The 19404-nt window shown below is 49.7% G+C and overlaps 1 protein-coding gene across 3 annotated transcripts in view; it reads right to left on the bottom strand.

The window, feature by feature from the left end:
* The window catches only part of LOC144738264 (sialate O-acetylesterase-like), a 36368-nt gene extending 22830 nt beyond the window's left edge, over positions 1-13538 (bottom strand). For 2 of the 3 annotated variants that reach the window (XM_078621281.1, XM_078621284.1), the window contains exons 1-5: positions 13437-13538; positions 12946-13074; positions 10516-10625; positions 10004-10195; positions 8428-8624 (exon numbers count right to left, since the gene is read on the bottom strand). In XM_078621281.1, the coding sequence (XP_078477407.1) occupies positions 8428-8624; positions 10004-10195; positions 10516-10625; positions 12946-13074; positions 13437-13444 (636 nt within the window). In that variant the 5' untranslated portion in view covers positions 13445-13538. The remainder of the gene's footprint in view (positions 1-8427; positions 8625-10003; positions 10196-10515; positions 10626-12945; positions 13075-13436) is intronic. The other variant, XM_078621282.1, reaches the window with a different exon arrangement.
* Positions 13539-19404: the final 5866 nt, after the last annotated feature.

The following is a 19404-nucleotide window of genomic DNA, read 5'->3' as shown; positions in this document are numbered from 1 at the left end:
AGTGGTTGTCGTGGTTACTTATGCCCCCACCGAAGACGAACATCCGTGGAGGGATGCAGGCAAAGCCGATGAGTCAGACGCTTTCTATGACCTCCTGTCACAGGTGCTGGCTAAAGTGGCCACTCGGGACAGAGTCATCTTGTTGGGTGACTTCAATGCCCGAGTTGGTCATGATGCTGGCACCTGGTCTGGAGTGATTGGAAGGCATGGGCCAGATCAGCTCAATAATAACGGTAGGAGGCTGCTAGATTTTTGTGCAGCCCATGGGCTTGTAATTACCAACATGCTCTTCCGGCATCGGCGCATCCACACAACATCATGGATGCATGCCGGGTCCAAGCAAGAACATCTGCTGGACTACATAGTGACGGACCAGCGGATGCGAGCCCATGTCCTTGACACCAGGACCTACCCTGGAGCTGATCTGCCCTCTGACCATCGACTTGTCATCTGTAAGATGCGCCTGCCATTCTTCCACTCCGGTGGTGGGTGTACACCCAGGATCCCATTCCAACCAAAAGTGGCCTGGTCTCAGTTAGCTGATGAAAGTTGCAAGCGAGAATTTCATCATCGCTTGCAGCTGGGGTTGGCATCGTCCCCCACTCCACCTGATGTCGAGGGTAAATGGGCGAGGTTTAAGACTGTGACTCATGCAGCTGCAATGGCTGCTTTGGGTACGCGGTCCAGACCTCCCCAGAAACCCTGGCTGACAGAGGAGGTGTTCAGGTTAATTGAGAAAAAGCGACAGGCCCACTCTCATCGCCTACAGCATCCCACGTCAGAGAATGAGGAGGTTTACCGCAGCCTTCGCTCGGAGGTTCAGAGAGCCGTAAGGCGCTGTAAGGATGGGTGGTGGTCGCGGGTTGCTGAGGAGATGGAGTCTGCCTCAGTGGCCCGCGATCACAAATCACTATTTAACTCCATCAAAAAAGTAACCTGCAGCGCCACACCTATTACCATCATTAGAGGAAAAAACGGTGATCCAATCTCTGACCCCCAGGAACAGGTTTGCAGATTTGCTGAGCATTTCTGTGAGGTCCTGGGGGAGGGAAAATCTCTCAGCCAGGAAAACATCATGGCACAAAGTGGGGATAACCATGCTGAGGCTGCGGTGCCTCAAATATTGGAAGAGGTCACCCGCTGTGAGTGGCTGGCTGAGGTGCCAGCTGTTGAGGAAGTACTGAGGGCGATCCGGAGTCTGAGACCAGGGAAGGCACCGGGCAGAGATGATCTCCCAAGCGAAATGCTGAGGGAGGGTGGCGTTTGTGCACAGACTGCCCTATATGACATCATAACAACAGTCTGGACCACTGGACGGGTTCCGCAGGACTGGAAGGATGCCCTGGTGGTCCCCCTCTTTAAGAAGGGGGACCGTACCGACTGTAACAACTACAGGGGCATCTCACTCCTCAGTGTGCCAGGTAAGGTCCTGGCAAGGATTATTCAACATCGCCTTGCTAGGCACGCTGAGGAGAGGCTTGCGGAGCCCCAATGCGGTTTCAGGAAAGGGCGGTCCTGCACAGATGCCATATTTTCTGTCCGTCTGCTACAGCAGAGGTGTAGGGAATTCCAAAAAGACCTACATCTCTGCTTTATTGACCTGGTCAAGGCCTATGATACCATCAGTAGGACTGGGTTCTGGGTTGTTCTTCGTGCTTTCGGAGTCCCTGACCCTCTGCTCACGATCATTAAGGACCTTCATGATGGTGAGCGGGCCCGGGTAAAACTACGTGGCCAGGAGTCGGAGCCTTTCCCTGTACACCTTGGGGTGCGACAGGGATGTCCTCTGGCTCCCACATTATTTAACATCTATTTCGACTGCGTAGTTCGTGAAGCCTTCAATAGCTGTATCGGGGGAATTTCCATTTGGTACAGATATAATGGGAGGCTGATCGACGCCCGGGTGCGATCAAGGGATGGCTCCCTATTGGTCAACCACGTTATGTATGCCGATGATTTGGTAATAGCTGCTCATTCAGAAGAGGAGTTGGAGACGCTGCTGCTGAGACTGGAGCGTGCCACTAAGAGGTGGGGCCTTACCATCAGCCCCTCCAAAACTAAGCACCTGCCTGGGTATTTTGTACCATCGGACACTCCACCCCCACAACTCCCAATTGGTGATGGGGCAGTTGTGGAGAGAGTGGAGAGTTTCCCATACCTGGGCAGTGAGCTTATGACCGGCTCCAGTTTATCAGCAGAGGTCTCACTCCGAATCAGTCGAGCGGCAATATCTTTTCATCGGTTGCGTAACGCTGTGTGGAAGCTACCTGGTCTGTCGCTACGCACGAAGCTTCAGGTCTTCTCGGCCACGGTCATTCCCTCCCTTCTCTACGCTTGCGAAACGTGGACCCCCCTAGTGGAGCATCTTCGCCGGTTGGAAACATTTAGGCTGGCCTGCCTACGATCCATCCTGGGTTTAACCAGGCTGGATTGTGTGAGGAGCTCACAAGTCCTTGAAAGATCTGGGCAAAGTCCCATCGGTGAGCTCCTCCGGCAGGCAAGGCTGCGTTGGCTGGGTCATGTAGCCCGCATGCCCAGCCACCGCGTGCCTAAACAGCTTTTGTTCGGCCGGATCGAGGGGGCTAAACGGGCGCGGCACGGGCTAGAGAAGAGATGGAGTGATGTGGTACAGGAGGACGTGGAGCTGAGTGGACTTGCCGATGACTGGTACCAGCGGTGTCAAGATTGGCCTCAGTGGAGGAGGCTCGTGAAGGACGCTACTGGGCAGTTGGAGGCAGTCGCCCTCCAACAACAACGGAGGGCGGAGGAGCGACGCTCACAACAACGAGCGGAGCGCCGGGTGGCTAAAGCACAGCAAGTTGGTACAGTAGGGGGCACAGGTGGTGCATCAGCCAGTCATCTCGGTCATCTCGGTCAGTCGACCCGTGGCACCTGGTGGGTCTGCCCCGTGACCTCCTGCCAGCGGGCGTTCGACACTTCACGTGGCCTCAAGGTGCACATGGCCTGGCACAAGCGTCGTGGTGACGTCACCGCCACTTAGTGGCGAATGGCGGTTGTTGTTGTTGTTGTGTGTGTGTGCCGGACGGGCAACACTGTCGTGGGCAGTGCTGTGGGGGGAGGGCCAATGCCCATTGGCCTCTCCCCTCATGGCGTCTGTGACCACCACAGTGGCTAAACGGGGGCTCTGGACGGGTGCGAGGGGCTGGTAACCCCTCCACCTTCAATTAACCACCACTAAACTACGAATTAAACATAAACCTGTAATTAATAAGCTTGTGCCGGAGGCCCCGGGGGGTCAGGCTTTTATGACGTCTCCTGGCCAAACCCCATTTGGCGGAGCCAGGAGATTGAATTTTCACCCTCGGGGCTCCTCCAGAAACAACGAAAAACCATTGCGGATGGCCACGTGGAATGTTCGAACGCTCACTGCGGAGGAGAGGCTGCCACTCCTCTGTCGGGAGCTGGACCGGTACCGCCTGGATCTCTGTGGCATTCAGGAGGTCCGGTGGACCGGTTCTGGCTCCTGCCACCATGAGGGGTGGACAGTCCTCTACTCGGGGCAGGAGACTGCCAAACAACAGGGTGTGGCTCTTCTTTTGAACAAAAGAATGAAGGGGGCGTGGGAGCGTGGCGGTGAGGTGTGGGAAGCTGTAAGCCCCAGGATACTTTGGGCTCGCCTTCCCATCAATCAGAGGCGAGGAGTGGTGGTCGTGGTTACTTATGCCCCCACCGAAGACGAACATTCGTGGAGGGATGCAGGCAAAGCCGATGAGTCAGACGCTTTCTATGACCTCCTGTCACAGGTGCTGGCTAAAGTGGCCACTCGGGACAGAGTCATCTTGTTGGGTGACTTCAATGCCCGAGTTGGTCATGATGCTGGCACCTGGTCTGGAGTGATTGGAAGGCATGGGCCAGATCAGCTCAATAATAACGGTAGGAGGCTGCTAGATTTTTGTGCAGCCCATGGGCTTGTAATTACCAACACGCTCTTCCGGCATCGGCGCATCCACACAACATCATGGATACATGCCGGGTCCAAGCAAGAACATCTGCTGGACTACATAGTGACGGACCAGCGGATGCGAGCCCATGTCCTTGACACCAGGACCTACCGTGGAGCTGATCTGCCCTCTGACCATCGACTAGTCATCTGTAAGATGCGCCTGCCATTCTTCCACTCCGGTGGTGGGTGTACACCCAGGATCCCATTCCAACCAAAAGTGGCCTGGTCTCAGTTAGCTGATGAAAGTTGCAAGCGAGAATTTCATCATCGCTTGCAGCTGGGGTTGGCATCGTCCCCCACTCCACCTGATGTCGAGGGTAAATGGGCGAGGTTTAAGACTGTGACTCATGCAGCTGCAATGGCTGCTTTGGGTACGCGGTCCAGACCTCCCCAGAAACCCTGGCTGACAGAGGAGGTGTTCAGGTTAATTGAGAAAAAGTGACAGGCCCACTTTCATCGCCTACAGCATCCCACGTCAGAGAATGAGGAGGTTTACCGCAGCCTTCGCTCGGAGGTTCGGAGAGCCGTAAGGCGCTGTAAGGATGGGTGGTGGTCGCGGGTTGCTGAGGAGATGGAGTCTGCCTCAGTGGCCCGCGATCACAAATCACTATTTAACTCCATCAAAAAAGTAACCTGCAGCGCCACACCTATTACCATCATTAGAGGAAAAAACGGTGATCCAATCTCTGACCCCCAGGAACAGGTTTGCAGATTTGCTGAGCATTTCTGTGAGGTTCTGGGGGAGGGAAAATCTCTCAGCCAGGAAAACATCATGGCACAAAGTGGAGATAACCCTGCTGAGGCTGCGGTGCCTCAAATATTGGAAGAGGTCACCCCCTGTGAGTGGCTGGCTGAGGTGCCAGCTGTTGAGGAAGTACTGAGGGCGATCCGGAGTCTGAGACCAGGGAAGGCACCGGGCAGAGATGATCTCCCAAGCGAAATGCTGAGGGAGGGTGGCGTTTGTGCACAGACTGCCCTATATGACATCATAACAACAGTCTGGACCACTGGACGAGTTCCACAGGACTGGAAGGATGCCCTGGTGGTCCCCCTCTTTAAGAAGGGGGACCGTACCGACTGTAACAACTACAGGGGCATCTCACTCCTCAGTGTGCCGGGTAAGGTCCTGGCAAGGATTATTCAACATCGCCTTGCTAGGCACGCTGAGGAGAGGCTTGCGGAGCCCCAATGCGGTTTCAGGAAAGGGCGGTCCTGCACAGATGCCATATTTTCTGTCCGTCTGCTACAGCAGAGGTGTAGGGAATTCCAAAAAGACCTACATCTCTGCTTTATTGACCTGGTCAAGGCCTATGATACCATCAGTAGGACTGGGCTCTGGGTTGTTCTTCGTGCTTTCGGAGTCCCTGACCCTCTGCTCACGATCATTAAGGACCTTCATGATGGTGAGCGGGCCCGGGTAAAACTACGTGGCCGGGAGTCGGAGCCTTTCCCTGTACACCTTGGGGTGCGACAGGGATGTCCTCTGGCTCCCACATTATTTAACATCTATTTCGACTGCGTAGTTCGTGAAGCCTTCAATAGCTGTACCGGGAGAATTTCCATTTGGTACAGATATAATGGGAGGCTGATCGACGCCCGGGTGCGATCAAGGGATGGCTCCCTATTGGTCAACCACGTTATGTATGCCGATGATTTGGTAATAGCTGCTCATTCAGAAGAGGAGTTGGATACGCTGCTGCTGAGACTGGAGCGTGCCACTAAGAGGTGGGGCCTTACCATCAGCCCCACCAAAACTAAGCACCTGCCTGGGTATTTTGTACCATCGGACACTCCACCCCCACAACTCCCAATTGGTGATGGGGCAGTTGTGGAGAGAGTGGAGAGTTTCCCATACCTGGGCAGTGTGCTTATGACCGGCTCCAGTTTATCAGCAGAGGTCTCACTCCGAATCAGTCGAGCGGCAATATCTTTTCATCGGTTGCGTAACGCTGTGTGGAAGCTACCTGGTCTGTCGCTCCGCACGAAGCTTCAGGTCTTCTCGGCCACGGTCATTCCCTCCCTTCTCTACGCTTGTGAAACGTGGACCCCCCTAGTGGAGCATCTTCGCCGGTTGGAAACATTTAGGCTGGCCTGCCTACCATCCATCCTGGGTTTAACCAGGCTGGATTGTGTGAGGAGCTCACAAGTCCTTGAAAGATCTGGGCAAAGTCCCATCAGTGAGCTCCTCCGGCAGGCAAGGCTGCGTTGGCTGGGTCATGTAGCCCGCATGCCCAGCCACCGCATGCCTAAACAGCTTTTGTTCGGCCGGATCGAGGGGGCTAAACGGGCGCGGCACGGGCTAGAGAAGAGATGGAGTGATGTGGTACAGGAGGACGTGGAGCTGAGTGGACTTGCCGATGACTGGTACCAGCGGTGTCAAGATCGGCCTCTGTGGAGGAGGCTCGTGAAGGACGCTACTGGGCAGTTGGAGGCAGTCGCCCTCCAACAACAACGGAGGGCGGAGGAGCGACGCTCACAACAACGAGCGGAGCGCCGGGTGGCTAAAGCACAGCAAGTTGGTACAGTAGGGGGCACAGGTGGTGCATCAGCCAGTCATCTCGGTCATCTCGGTCAGTCGACCCGTGGCACCTGGGTCTGCCCCGTGACCTCCTGCCAGCGGGCGTTCGACACTTCACGTGGCCTCAAGGTGCACATGGCCTGGCACAAGCGTCGTGGTGACGTCACCGCCACTTAGTGGCGAATGGCGGTTGTTGTTGTTGTTGTGTCTGTGTGTGTGCGTGTGTGGTGTGTGGGGAGCGGTAGTGTAGTGCTTAGCGTGCTGTCTGTGTGTGTGTGTCTGTCTGTGTGTGTCTGCGTGTGTCTGTGTGTGTGTCTGTGTGTGTGTCTGTGCGTGTGTGGTGTGTGAGGAGCGGTGGGTGTAGTGGTTAACGCTACGCTGCGCTACCAACCCGGCGAACCGAGTTCGATTCCCGCTCACGGCCACCACCGGTGAAGATTATTTTAACCTCCCCTAGGTCGACTCAGCCTCAAACGAGTAACTGGTGTGGCGTATTAACATCGCCACTGGGGAGACAAAGGCGGCCGGGCGGGGTGGATCCAAGTCCCGGGCGAAGCCGGGTCATGTGTATGTGTGTATGTGTTTATGTGTATGTCTGTGTGTCTGTATGTATGTGTGTATGTATGTGTGTGTATGTGTTTGTGTGTATGTATGTGTGTGTATGTATGTGCGTTTTTTTGTATGTGTTTATGTGTATGTCTGTGTGTCTGTATGTATGTGTCTATGTACGTGTGTGTATGTGTTTGTGTGTATGTATGTGTGTGTGTATGTATGTGTGTGTATGTCTTTCTGTGTATGTATGTGTGTGTATGTGTTTCTGTGTATGTATGTGTGTGTATGTATGTGTGTTATGTGTGTGTCTGTGTGTCTGCATGTATGTGTGTGTGTATTGTGTATGTGTTTGTGTGTATGTATGTGTGTGTATGTGTTTCTATGTGTTTGTATGTTTACGCTCGCATTACACAAATGTGTTGCAGGTCTAAGGCCTTCCTCGCGCAGCATTGCCGCTTTATTATTGCAGTCGTTTACTGCCGTACGCACCCTGAAAGTAGTGTCTGTCTGCAGCAAGCGCGTGTATGTGTACCTATGGACGCGCGCGCGTGTGTTGTGTAGGGGGAACGGTAGTGTAGTGCTTAGCGTGCTGTCTGTGTCTGTGTGTGTGTGTCTGTGTGTGTGTGTCTGTGTGTGTGTCTGTGTGTGTGCGTGTGTGGTGTGTGGGGAGCGGTAGTGTAGTGCTTAGCATGCTGTCTGTGTGTCTGTGTGTGTGTGTGTCTGTCTGTGTCTGTGTGTGTGTGTCTGCGTGTGTCTATGTGTGTGTGTCTGTGTGTGTGTCTGTGCGTGTGTCGTGTGTGAGGAGCGGTGGGTGTAGTGGTTAACGCTACGCTGCGCTACCAACCCGGCGAACCGAGTCCGATTCCCGCTCATGGCCACCACCGGTCAAGATTATTTGAACCTCCCCTAGGTCGACTCAGCCTCAAACGAGTAACTGGTGTGGCGTATTAACATCGCCACTGGGAAGACAAAGGCGGCCGGCCGTGAGTGGTGAGGGAGGGACAGTGGTGAGGGAGGGAGAGTGGTGAGGGAGGGAGAGTGCTGAGGGAGGGAGAGTGGTGAGGGAGGGACTCAGCCTCAAAACGAGTAACTGGTGTGGCGTATTAACATCGCCACTGGGGAGACAAAGGCGGCCGGCCGTGGTGGATACAAGTCCCGGGCGAAGCCGGGTAGTAGAGCTAGTTATTATATATTTACAAACATCTGCGCAGACACGGCGGGAGCCGATCGACGTGGTGGAGGAGGGCGTGGAGGAGGCAGACGTCGCGCCCCATCTGCCCAGCGAGGGCGTCAGCCTCCACAAAGAATGAGCCTAATGAGTAGGGGATGGGGAAGGGTGACGGTGGTCGGGATTTGCTGACTGGCAGTGGCGGACGAAGAGAAACCTGCTCACCTGCTTCACAGTCATCTGCATGTTGCTCTGCCCCCCGCAAAGCCAAACTTCTCCGAACCAGACGTCGCTGATCACAACTTCCGCCCATGCCACTCCCCCCCCAGGGCCGCTCTCCACAGGGCTCCACTGGGTGGCATTGAGAGAGAACGGCCCCCCAGCATCCATGGGGTCCAGGGTCACGGACCACGTCCGTGACTCTAGACAAAGACAAAGACGTCCCGCATAAGCTTTAACAGACTGTTGGGGCAAGTGCTGTTAGCGAGCCCCTACGAAGGCACACGAGGGGGTGGGTGGCCAGCACCACGCCCGACCGCCTTTGTCTCCCCAGTGGCGATGTTTTTACACACCGGACCAGGTACTCATTTGAGGCTGAGTGAACCTAGGGAAGGCCCAAACCGGTTCAGATAATCGTCAATGGTGGTGGCGGTCGTGAGTGGGAATAGAATTCGGGCCGCTAGGTTCATAGTGCAGCGCTAACCGCGACACTGTCGTTCCCATTCACCAATCTTCTACAGTGTTAGATTACAGGCATGCATAGCCACCACCGCACGGTAAACCAGTAGGCCTTAAGCGACTGTTTGGGCAAGTGTTGTTAGTGAGCACTGACACGGCACAAGAGGGGGTCGCTGGCCAGAACCACGCCCAGTTGCCAGTGCTGCTGTTTACTCACTGCACCAGATACTCTTTGAGGCCGAGTCCACCTCGGAAAGGCCCAGCACCGGTTCAGATAATAATCATCATTGGTATTGACCATGAGTGGGAATCGAACTCGGGTCGCTGGGTTTGGAGTGCGGTGTGCTGCAACAAAATATTTGATCACGCACGGGGCCTTGATTAATAATTGAGCTTTTTAAACTTAAGCTTTCGCTTGCCTTCGCTTCGTGACCCAGTTCACTTGCAATTAATAACCCAGGTCGCTCTTGCGAAAGAGGCATATATATATCATGTATCACATTGGGGTTATTTATTTTATGGTTGCCTAAAGGGCACTGAATAAATGAGCACTATACTATTGCGTTCGTATCATGTGTCCAGCTGCCTTGGCGCTTTGTGAACAGGGTGTGCCCTTTGGTGAACTGAAAGGTTAAATATAACAACGCCTGTGTGAAAGGACTGGCTATGAGGGAGCTGGTTATGTAGTACATTGGTAAGCACATTTGCCTCTTGACAGCATTTTTTTTATCATCATCATCATCAGCCATGGGCACACCACTACTGGATGAAGGATTTCCCAAGCCACCACCGCCTCTTATGATTTTGTGATGAAAACATCTATCTAGCACCTGCGCATTAAATTAAATAGTCACTCCATTTCATCCTCTTGGACATTATTTTGTCTACCACGCCGTGATTATTCTTTAACATTGTCCAACTAGCCATGCGTCCTACCCAATCCCACTTAATTTTCTTGACACCTTTAGTACTCAGACCCCAGGATAAGGGCACTCCAGCGGGGCAGGAAGAACAATGATAAATTAGCTCCGGGCCTCACACCAACAAGGGTGCCGCAAATAATCGTTTTTACGTCGCTCATGAATAAGGAGGCTCGAGGTAGCAGCGTGGTGGAAAGAGAGACCTGCCGACACGTTGCTCCTGTGCTCTTGTAGCAAGTCCCTGCTCCTATTGTAGAGTCTCACGACCACCTCGGCTCCTGCCTTCCCGAACCCCCACACGAAGGCGCCACGTGGTCCCCTCTGCAGGACCATGTGGTCCCCGTAATAGGAGGCCAAATGGAATGTTTGAGCCAAGCGCGTGGAGGTAGATGTGGCTGGGGAGACACAAAGCGCCAATGGTTAGTTATGACAGTAGTGATCGTGCTTGTAATGGTGCTGATGCTGGGTGATGGTAGTGCTGGTAATCATGCCGATCATGATGCTGGGTGTGGATCATTTTGATGGTGGTATTGATGGTTGTGGAAATGACGGTGGTGACGGTGGTGGTGAAGGTGGGCATGGTAGCGGTGGCGTTAGTGATCGATGGTGGTGGTCGTATTGATTTAAGTAGTGAACGTGGTGATGAAGATGATGATGATAATGATCATGGTGGTGGTAGAGGGGTTGGGGGGAGGGCGGGGTGTCAAGCACTCACTGGTGTTGTTAGGAGCCTCATGTGTGCGATTCACCACCAGTGCTACCAAGCACGCCACCGTCGCGACTCCAATCAGCACCACCAGCACAGGCACATAAAATATCGTCCTGCTGACGTCAATGCAGGTGGGGTGAAGGAGGAGGCATAGATAAACAGAGACTCGAGACCGTGTTCCAGTTCGTCGTTAACGCCGCTAGAAATCAAGGTATCAGCTTCCACGTGATTGCATTTACACATGGGGAGTATCAGACCAATGGATTTTACAGACTCTCCTTCTATGATGTATGTCGCTTTTTCTGGTTGACATGTGGCAGCTACAACCTTGGAAGCCAGTAACAGAAAAGCTCACGCTTGTTCAGTAGGTCGCAAAGAAAGTCCATCCAATGTTGTATCACGTGACACTTTCCTGAGCACACCTATTTCCCTTTATTCCGAGGGGACTATTTTAAACTGCCAAAAATGTAACTGTCCCACACGATTTCCACCCTCTTGTCCTGCTTAAATTAATTGTACACAATGGGCAGACAATGAACAAGGACTGCACCACTCTAGATTCAAAGGTTGTAGGTGGCTCAGGTGTTTATACATTTAAAAAACATATTTTTTATTGAACCCGCAACTCAAACAGAACAGAGGTTATACAGATTCGTACGCAGGAATTATTGAGCAGAGGTCGCGCCCTCTTAGTAATTCTCTCCATAATGGGGTCCGTTTAAAGTACCCATAGTTAATTTCCCTACAACACTCCGGACAATGGTCGGGGTTAATGAAGGGAGGGGAGGGGGGAAGGAGACGGGAGAAGGGAGGGTGTATGACCAAATAAAGGATAAGGATATAAAAAAACAACTACCTTTTTTATTTCCTGGGAAGAACAGTCACTCAAACTGTGACAAAGTAATTTGGTGTCTGTGGTCTAGTCATCTCTATACAGCCCCCTGCTCACCCGTCATCGTTCAGGTATTGTGTGTTATGCGGGGTTCTCAAGAAGTGGGGTCTATATTGCTTCGTATTGCAGTTATTTTTCCTTCAACGCTGCCAAGGCGTATACACATCTGTGCTGCGGTCTCCAGGTGAGGATGTTCATGGTATTTTCAGTTTTCCAGGATAGTTTTCCTTGCTGTTCCACACATTGTAGTAGTTCAAAACTCATGATTGGCCAACTGAGCTTGCCAGAGTCGGAAATAAAACGTGGGAAACACTGTATCTCATGAGCAAAGAATTCCATGAAATCCGCGTCTCAGTTCTGCTTGGAAATGTAAAGCTGGCCAAATTAGGCAACACAAATCTGAAGCACTTTCATCCTTTGACTCAGCTTTGACTTTTTCTTGACTTTTGGGTTCCTACAAAGAGTGAGAGAGTTCTTCCTGATAGTACCATGCATTGTTTTCGTGCGATTTTCAATGGCATTCTCCTGGAAACCCTGTTCCTGTGTTTTGCTGAGTGATGCCTGGTTTGTACATTTGATTCAGATGGCTTTATATTGTAGATAATCGTCTGACCAACGGTGAGGTAGTTCTGGGATGCTCGTATGTCTTGTTATTTTAATCTGAGGCCATTGGGAGTCATTGAAAGGATGTACTTGAGGATTGAGGGCAGGGAGTCCTCTTAGCGAAGTCATCAGAGCATCTGAAGCATTCAAGTTCAAATATGCATTACTTTATTATTAACATTAACACAGCTTTAGTGAGAGAAACGGCATCTTCAGTCAAGTCTCGCTTTCTTAGAGATACTCTCCGCATAGTTTTAATTACTTTTTAAAAAATGGTAAGAGTGTTTCTGCCATCATACTGTTGCTAAGCTTCTGTAAAGCATCGAATCAGTTGTCTTTTCAGTCTGGGCTTGTTGGCGACTTTGAAGCCCAGATCTTGGAGCCGATCCACAGAGTGATGGTTAGTGAACTTAAAGAGGCGCTGGTGAGCTCTGCACATGCTCTAGACTCGTTAATTTTCCATCTGTTCTTGATAGTCTTTGATTTTGCTCCTAATTAGACTGCGATACATATTTATAAATTTTACAAGCCATTTCAAATGGTATTTTTCCTATATCTCCTCCAATTTTAGTTAAAGGCTCAGTGTATTGTATTTTAGTGGCTAAGTCTCTCACATTTTTTTCAGCATCACATGTAGATAACTTATGATGATCACCTTTATAATGTCCTTGTTGACAGAAGGAACACTTTTGAATGTTCAATACCTGACAATGACTGGGCATCAGTGGCCCAGAACTTTGCTGCATTTCTCAGAAATGACGTGGAGGCATCATTCTTGTCATCATTATTTCTACGGGCGTTTAAAGGGCATTTAAAAACTTCAGCAGTATCTTAATAGCAAATGAATCAACGATTCCAGTTCAACTGTACAATTATACAAATATATAATAACACACACAGTACAGCAACATATAATAAAGAAATCTCTAAGTTTTATTTACCTTGGATGATGATGGGGGTGTGATGATGGTGATGGTGTTGTTCGAAATGAAGTAAAAGTTATTACATCTTGAGGTAAACTCTTGAGCTCACTTCCCCCACTCACTTGACCCTTCGACACCATGGTGGAGCTAAAAACACCAAAAATTAGGCAAGAAAATGCCACAAGAAACAAAGAGACTTGATCAGTATGTGGTTCTCGGCACAACTGATAAATAGCTTGGATGCAGGCATACGGAGTCACAATCCGCGACTGCAATTTAAATTTAAACTTGTATACAAACGTAGCATCGCGAACAATCGACTTGCGCAAAGGAAAAATCAGCAAATGAAGAGGTTTTACTGTACTGCCAAATACAAAGTATTGTGGTTCTGGTTCACTTTTTATGAATACGGCAATTTCCATTCAGGATAATGAATTATAGAACTTTGCCACGTGTATCTACGTTTCAATAAAATAGTATATGTCTCGTGTTTAGAAATTAAAAAATACCTTTGCATGCGCACAACAGAGCAGTCGAACAAGCTTGGCCGCTTCTCCACTCGCGAAACTGTCAGTCGCCAGGATCCTCTGAGCTGCCCGTGAAGTCACGACTCTGTGTACGCACATTCCAGAGAACTGGAAGAGCGGCTTCGTGGTCACAGCGGGAGCACGTAGCACCTCTGGCACGTATGGCCTTCACTTGACTCTTGGGGCATGCTGCGTTCGCGATCACCTTTTAAGGCTGAGACAGCACGCGAAGGGGTGGGTGTGGCAAGCACCAAAGCTGACCGCCTTTTGTGTCGCCAGTGATGGTTATTTACTGTACACAGGGCCGGATCATGGTCCCGTGAGGCCCCTGGGCACATGTCTCTTCGAGGCACCCCCCCCCCCCTTTCCTATATTGGTGTCTTTCTTGCCTTCCTCCTCGAAAAATAATCCACTAGATCGTCAAAATCCAGCTGTCTGACAAGGTCTAACTCTATTGACATAAGTGACAATGAGCTGCGACGTGTTTGGCACATGCTACTCCGCAGCAAAATGTTTTAGTCTGCCTAAAAGGGATAATGTCCGCTCACCCTGGCAGTTTGTCGCTGGCAAAGTTAGAAAAATCCGAAGTGCCACGAAAACATTGGGGAACACTGACTGCAGATTAAGTGTCTGCAACGTCTCAAGCAATTTAGTTGGCCACTTGTCACCCTCAGAGTCAGACATGAAAGACTTGAATTGGATGAGTTTGTTGGCAAAGTTCATATCCAGGTCTAATGGATATGCAGTGGTGAGTGCATTTACCTTTTCCACTATGACATCACTGTTAGACACCTGATCTGACATAAACAGAACTCCAAAGAGACTGGTCAAATGCTTGTAAGCGTCCAAGCATTGTTCAAGGCATGCCACTAGCTTATCAATGACCAAATACAAATGTTATTTTTTGAACTTCTCCCTCCCCTCATGTGTCAGACCTGGCTCTGAGCTCTCATATGCAAATATTTTGCGTTTCCTCTTTCGCTGAAGATCGTGCTTACGTGACTGAGAGACACCTGTCACATTTAAGGCTGCCCTTTCAATTTGGCACATAGGCCTCAATTCGAGTATCTCTTTTCTCATTATCATCATTGCACATACCACTGAAGGCCTCTCTAATGTGGGTGTCATTTTTCCACGGTGCCTTGGTTGACTCTGCCCGAGCACTCCACCTGGTACTGGATAGTGATGTTAATGTCAGTCTGACATCTGTCTTCCGAAATACTTTCCCCCATATGTGTGTGGATGAACAGCAACATGTGTACAATGATTGCAACATGTAAAAAACACTCGTTAGCCTCTGGGCTACTGCCGTCTAAGGTGTTAACACCAACAAGTTAAGTGAATGCGCTGCGCAAGGCACATGTTGTATCAGATGTGTTTTTTGTTTCAGGTGGGCCTGTAGCCCATTGTATTTTCCTGACATGTTTCTTGCATTATCATATGACTGACCTCTACAGTTTGAGAGGTCCAACCCAAGGCCCTCCACCATCAAAATCACACAATCTGCTAAACTCTTACCAGTGTGGTTCTCAATAGGCTCAAAGCCCAGGAATCGCTCCACCACATTCCCGCGAACCCCAATCACTATTGCAGCAGCTTTTCACTCGCCATCGAACAAAGACGGTCACTGCATCGCGCGATTTTAGATGCGCTTCTGCGGCCATCTGAAAAGCTCTTCCATCAGATATTAGGAAGCCACTGGGAGCTATGCACTTTTAAATCAAAATTGAACTCTATTTTCTTTAGAACTGGTTTTTGTGTTTAGTTTGTTGTCCTTACCCCGCACCTCCGATTATCACGGTTGGCTGCATACGGTGCAAAAGAAGTTCAACATATTTACATAAATACTCACGAACTGAACTTTCCATAATATCCTGTTCAAGCTATACTGGCTATCTTTGTCTTTCGTGAATGTTTGCGTGTCTGCAAATGAGTGAAGCGAGTGGGCACTTACACCACTGAGTTATGCTTTTCGCATTATTAATCACAACCCCTGCCGGCAGATTTCCACGAGACCCACAAACAGAAACTTTCGCATTAACCGTCACTAAACGTCACGGTCATAGTGAGCAATCTTGATTTGAAGCTTGACTGCAGTAATCCATACTCTTTGGTTCTTTCGGTAATGTCACGTAGTTAGAAATAAAATAAAATAAAACAAATCACGACGTTTTGATCGCAACACAAGCGGTCGTCATCAGGCAAAGGAGTCAGCCTCTAAAGGCAAACTGTTTATAAAGGTTTGGGGATGGGCGTAGCACAAGTTTATCAACAGCACCAGGAGCATGGGTGGTGCACGAGTGCCAATGAAGCAACAATGCCAATGCAGCAACAATGTCAATGCAGCAACAATGCCAATGCAGCAACAATGCCAATGCAGCAACAATGCCAATGTAGCAGCAATGCCAATGCAGCAACAATGCCAATGCAGTGGGCGAGAGAGCTGCCGTGGCAAGAGGTTATATAGGTAAGAAAGGGGGGGGGGAGCAAAAGGAGAGAGGGGGGGGGGGGTGGAGGGAGATGGGGGGCACTGCGTGAGCGCTAGGGGGAGAGAGGACGTGAAGCGGGGGGGGGGGGGGGGGAGTGGGCGGGGCTGGAAGTGGGAGGCTGGGAACGCTGTGGATGCGGGGGGAAATTAAATCAGAAAAATAGACTCGTACCCAACAGATATGATGGAACAACCATAAACAGTTATGGTTTTACCTGGTTAATAACATCCTTCCAATGATTGCTCAATATATATGCATCTTCTCGGTTGATGGTATGTCTATGTTTATATGGCTTCATGAACAAACCATTGATAGTAGCCCGAAGGTTTGCAGAGTACCTTGGTCTCGGAAAAAACAACATCATGCGAGCCCACAGAATTATAACAATGGTCAGCCACGGCAGAGGTATTGGTTCTGCCGTGTTTCAGATCTGCCTTGTGTTCGCGAACACGGTCCGAGACATGTCGTTTCCCAAATTTAACTGCTGCCGCAGGTTCAACTCAGTTTATAGACTCCAGGATATTGCATGTCAGGAATGCCATCCTTCACAGATGGGATTAGATCACGGATTTTGTGTACTGTATTGAATCGAACCTGGATCTGGTGTTTGTTTAAGGTTTTGGAAAAAAATTTGGTAACACCTGCTATGTATGGCAACGTGACGGTTTCGATCAAATTCTCAGGGGGTTGTTTCTCCATGGTTGTAGAAACAGCTTTGCGAACAATGCGGTCCGAGTATCCATCCATCTTGAGGGCCTGGTGTACGTGTTCCAGTTCACTGGCTAAGTGGTGTTGGTCGTAAATGCAGTGGGCCCTATGGTGTAGTGTTTTGATGAGGGAATTCTTCTGTGCCGGATGGTGGTAAGAATCAGGTTTCAGATAGGAATCTGTGTGGGTGGCTTTCCTATAGACAGAGTGTTCTCAAACAAAACATTAAGGAATGGTAGCTTACCATCCTTTTCCACTTCCATGGTGAATTTGATGGATGGGTGTATGGAATTCATGTGGTTGAGAAATTGGTTCAATGCTGGCAGGCCATGTGGCCAAATGACGAATGTGTCATCCACATATCTCTTCCACAAGAACGGACGTAGGGTGGATGTCTGGATGACATCTGTTTCAAATTTCTCCATGAAAATATTCGCTTTCACTGGTGATAGGGGAACCCATGGGGTACCTACATATTGTTTGTAGAAAGTACCATTCCAGGTGAAGTAAGTGTTGGTAAGGCAGTGCCTAACCAGAGTAGGAACATCAGGATTCAGTCCATGTTGGACTAAATCTTAAATTATTGCTAAGGTGTCAGGTACAGGAACGTTGGTGAACAGAGAAACTGCATCAACGCTGACGAGCAAATAATCTGAGGACAGTGAAATGCCTTTGATTAGAGAGACCAAGTGAGCTGAGTTACGTACTGCTGAGGCAGTCTTGCCCATAAATGGAAGCAAGGTATCAGACAGAAAACGGCCAGTTTGTAGGTAGGTGAGTTGATAGTGGAAACGATGGTCATAGTGAGCGTTGTGAAAAACAGAGTTTTAAATAGCAATGCATGTGATGTAACTTGGGGTAAAAATGTATTGTAACCGTTACACAGGGAGTGGTTTTGCACTGGAATCGTGAGCGGTGCACGTGGAGGGAATTTATAACCACGCACGTGTAGGACACATACACACCTACACGTATAACACAGTACACACACGCATACAGTGTGAGGGGGATTTATAACCACGCACGTGTCGGACGCATACACACCTACACGTATAACAGTTCACACACTCACACAGTGTGGGGGTGAGACTACTTCATAGCCAAAAACAAATCGGCATTTTGTCTTAAATCGCGGTTGCCGAGGGCAGGCACAAAGGCCAATAACGCAAAGCGGCCAGCAACAAACAGCACAATTCAAGTTGTAATAGATGAGCGTTAACACTTTCTAGACATTGACCCATGATGTATCAAAGAACTTGGGACAAGAACGATGGGAGGGAATTTCCGAGTGGAGCAGTGCGAGGGAAGACCTGGACTATGGTGAGGCCACGTTGGTCTGATGCAGACGATATCAGCCGGGATACAAGCTCTGTTTTGTGAAGGCACAACAGGCTCAGATATTCCACATTTAATATGTAGCGTGATTTTAAATATGATAATAATAATAATTATATGTTAAGTAACTGGCCTGGTATCTCAGTAGTAGAGTAAGCGTCAGTGCATCGCGCGGTTTGCGTGAAAGGTGAGCTGATCACATTGGTGGTTATCGTGAGGTGAGCTCACTGACCAATGACAAGTCACCTGGTGAGTAACTCAATCAACCAACATTATCTTGGTACAATGTAACAGGCGTGTCTCGCTTCACGAGTGAGATACGTTCCGTGGAAAATGTTCGATAAGCGAAAACTCGTCGAACACTCATCATTACCCCATTAAGTCCCATGTTAAAACTAAGCGACGTTTCAGACCCATAATGTTCCACTCTTGAGCAACTTTATTACCGTGAGAGATACAAATGAAAATTGTAAAATAATTTAATAAAACATCAAATGTAACACCACACAGTGCTTGCAGGTACCCCCCCACCCACCCTTCCTTCCCCACCCACCCTTCCTTCCCCACCCACCCTTCCCCACCCACCCTTGCTTCCCCCACCCACCCTTCCATTTGGCTCACTCCACTTGCTTCTCTTGCATGTCAATCATTCTAACTTCTCGCATTGACTACGTGCTGAAGAATACAAACTCGGTGTAACTCACAAGAGGAGTCTCCTGGTTACTCATATAAATGTTTCAATATTATTGAATAGTTTAGATATTATACCCAATGCTATCGACCTACTAATGTTTGGATATCTCACGGTGCAGTGCATTTTAGAAAGTAGCCCACGAAAGTGGATATCACAGTGATACCAGTCGAAATACTGACACTCGGTTTCACACAAACCCATAAACTCACGGAGATTTGCAGACTCACATTGAGATATACAGACTCATATGGACACAAAAGACAAACACAGATAAATGTACAACACTGAACTAGAGACTTACAGGGATGCATAGACTCACACAGACACACAGTCTCGCTTCGACAAACACATTCACAAAGAGACTCGTATATTAACTCAAAGCTACAGGGTCACGAAAAACGTCCAGACTCATACAGAGAGCCACTCCTCCATTAGCCTAACCCACTTCACCACTACCCTGCCCACTCCTCTACTAACTCATCCCACTTCACCACTAGCCCTGCCCACTCTCATCCTCTTCATTCCCAATCTTCTCTGTCTCTCTCTGTCCCTCCATCTCCCTGCACACAATCCTTCTCCCTCCCTGCACACCTCCACTGGAATAACCGTACATTAAGCAGCCCCCCTCCTTAACCTCCTTCTTTTCCTCTCTTAAAGCCTCACCGCTTCTCCATTTCTCATTCTCTACCTGTCCCTCCCCTGCCATTTTGTCTTCTTTTTTCGT

Source organism: Lampetra planeri, chromosome 79 (assembly GCF_965212315.1).
Source record: "Lampetra planeri chromosome 79, kcLamPlan1.2.h2, whole genome shotgun sequence".
Lineage (NCBI taxonomy): Eukaryota > Metazoa > Chordata > Hyperoartia > Petromyzontiformes > Petromyzontidae > Lampetra > Lampetra planeri.
This window is presented reverse-complemented; position numbering and strand designations above follow the sequence as displayed.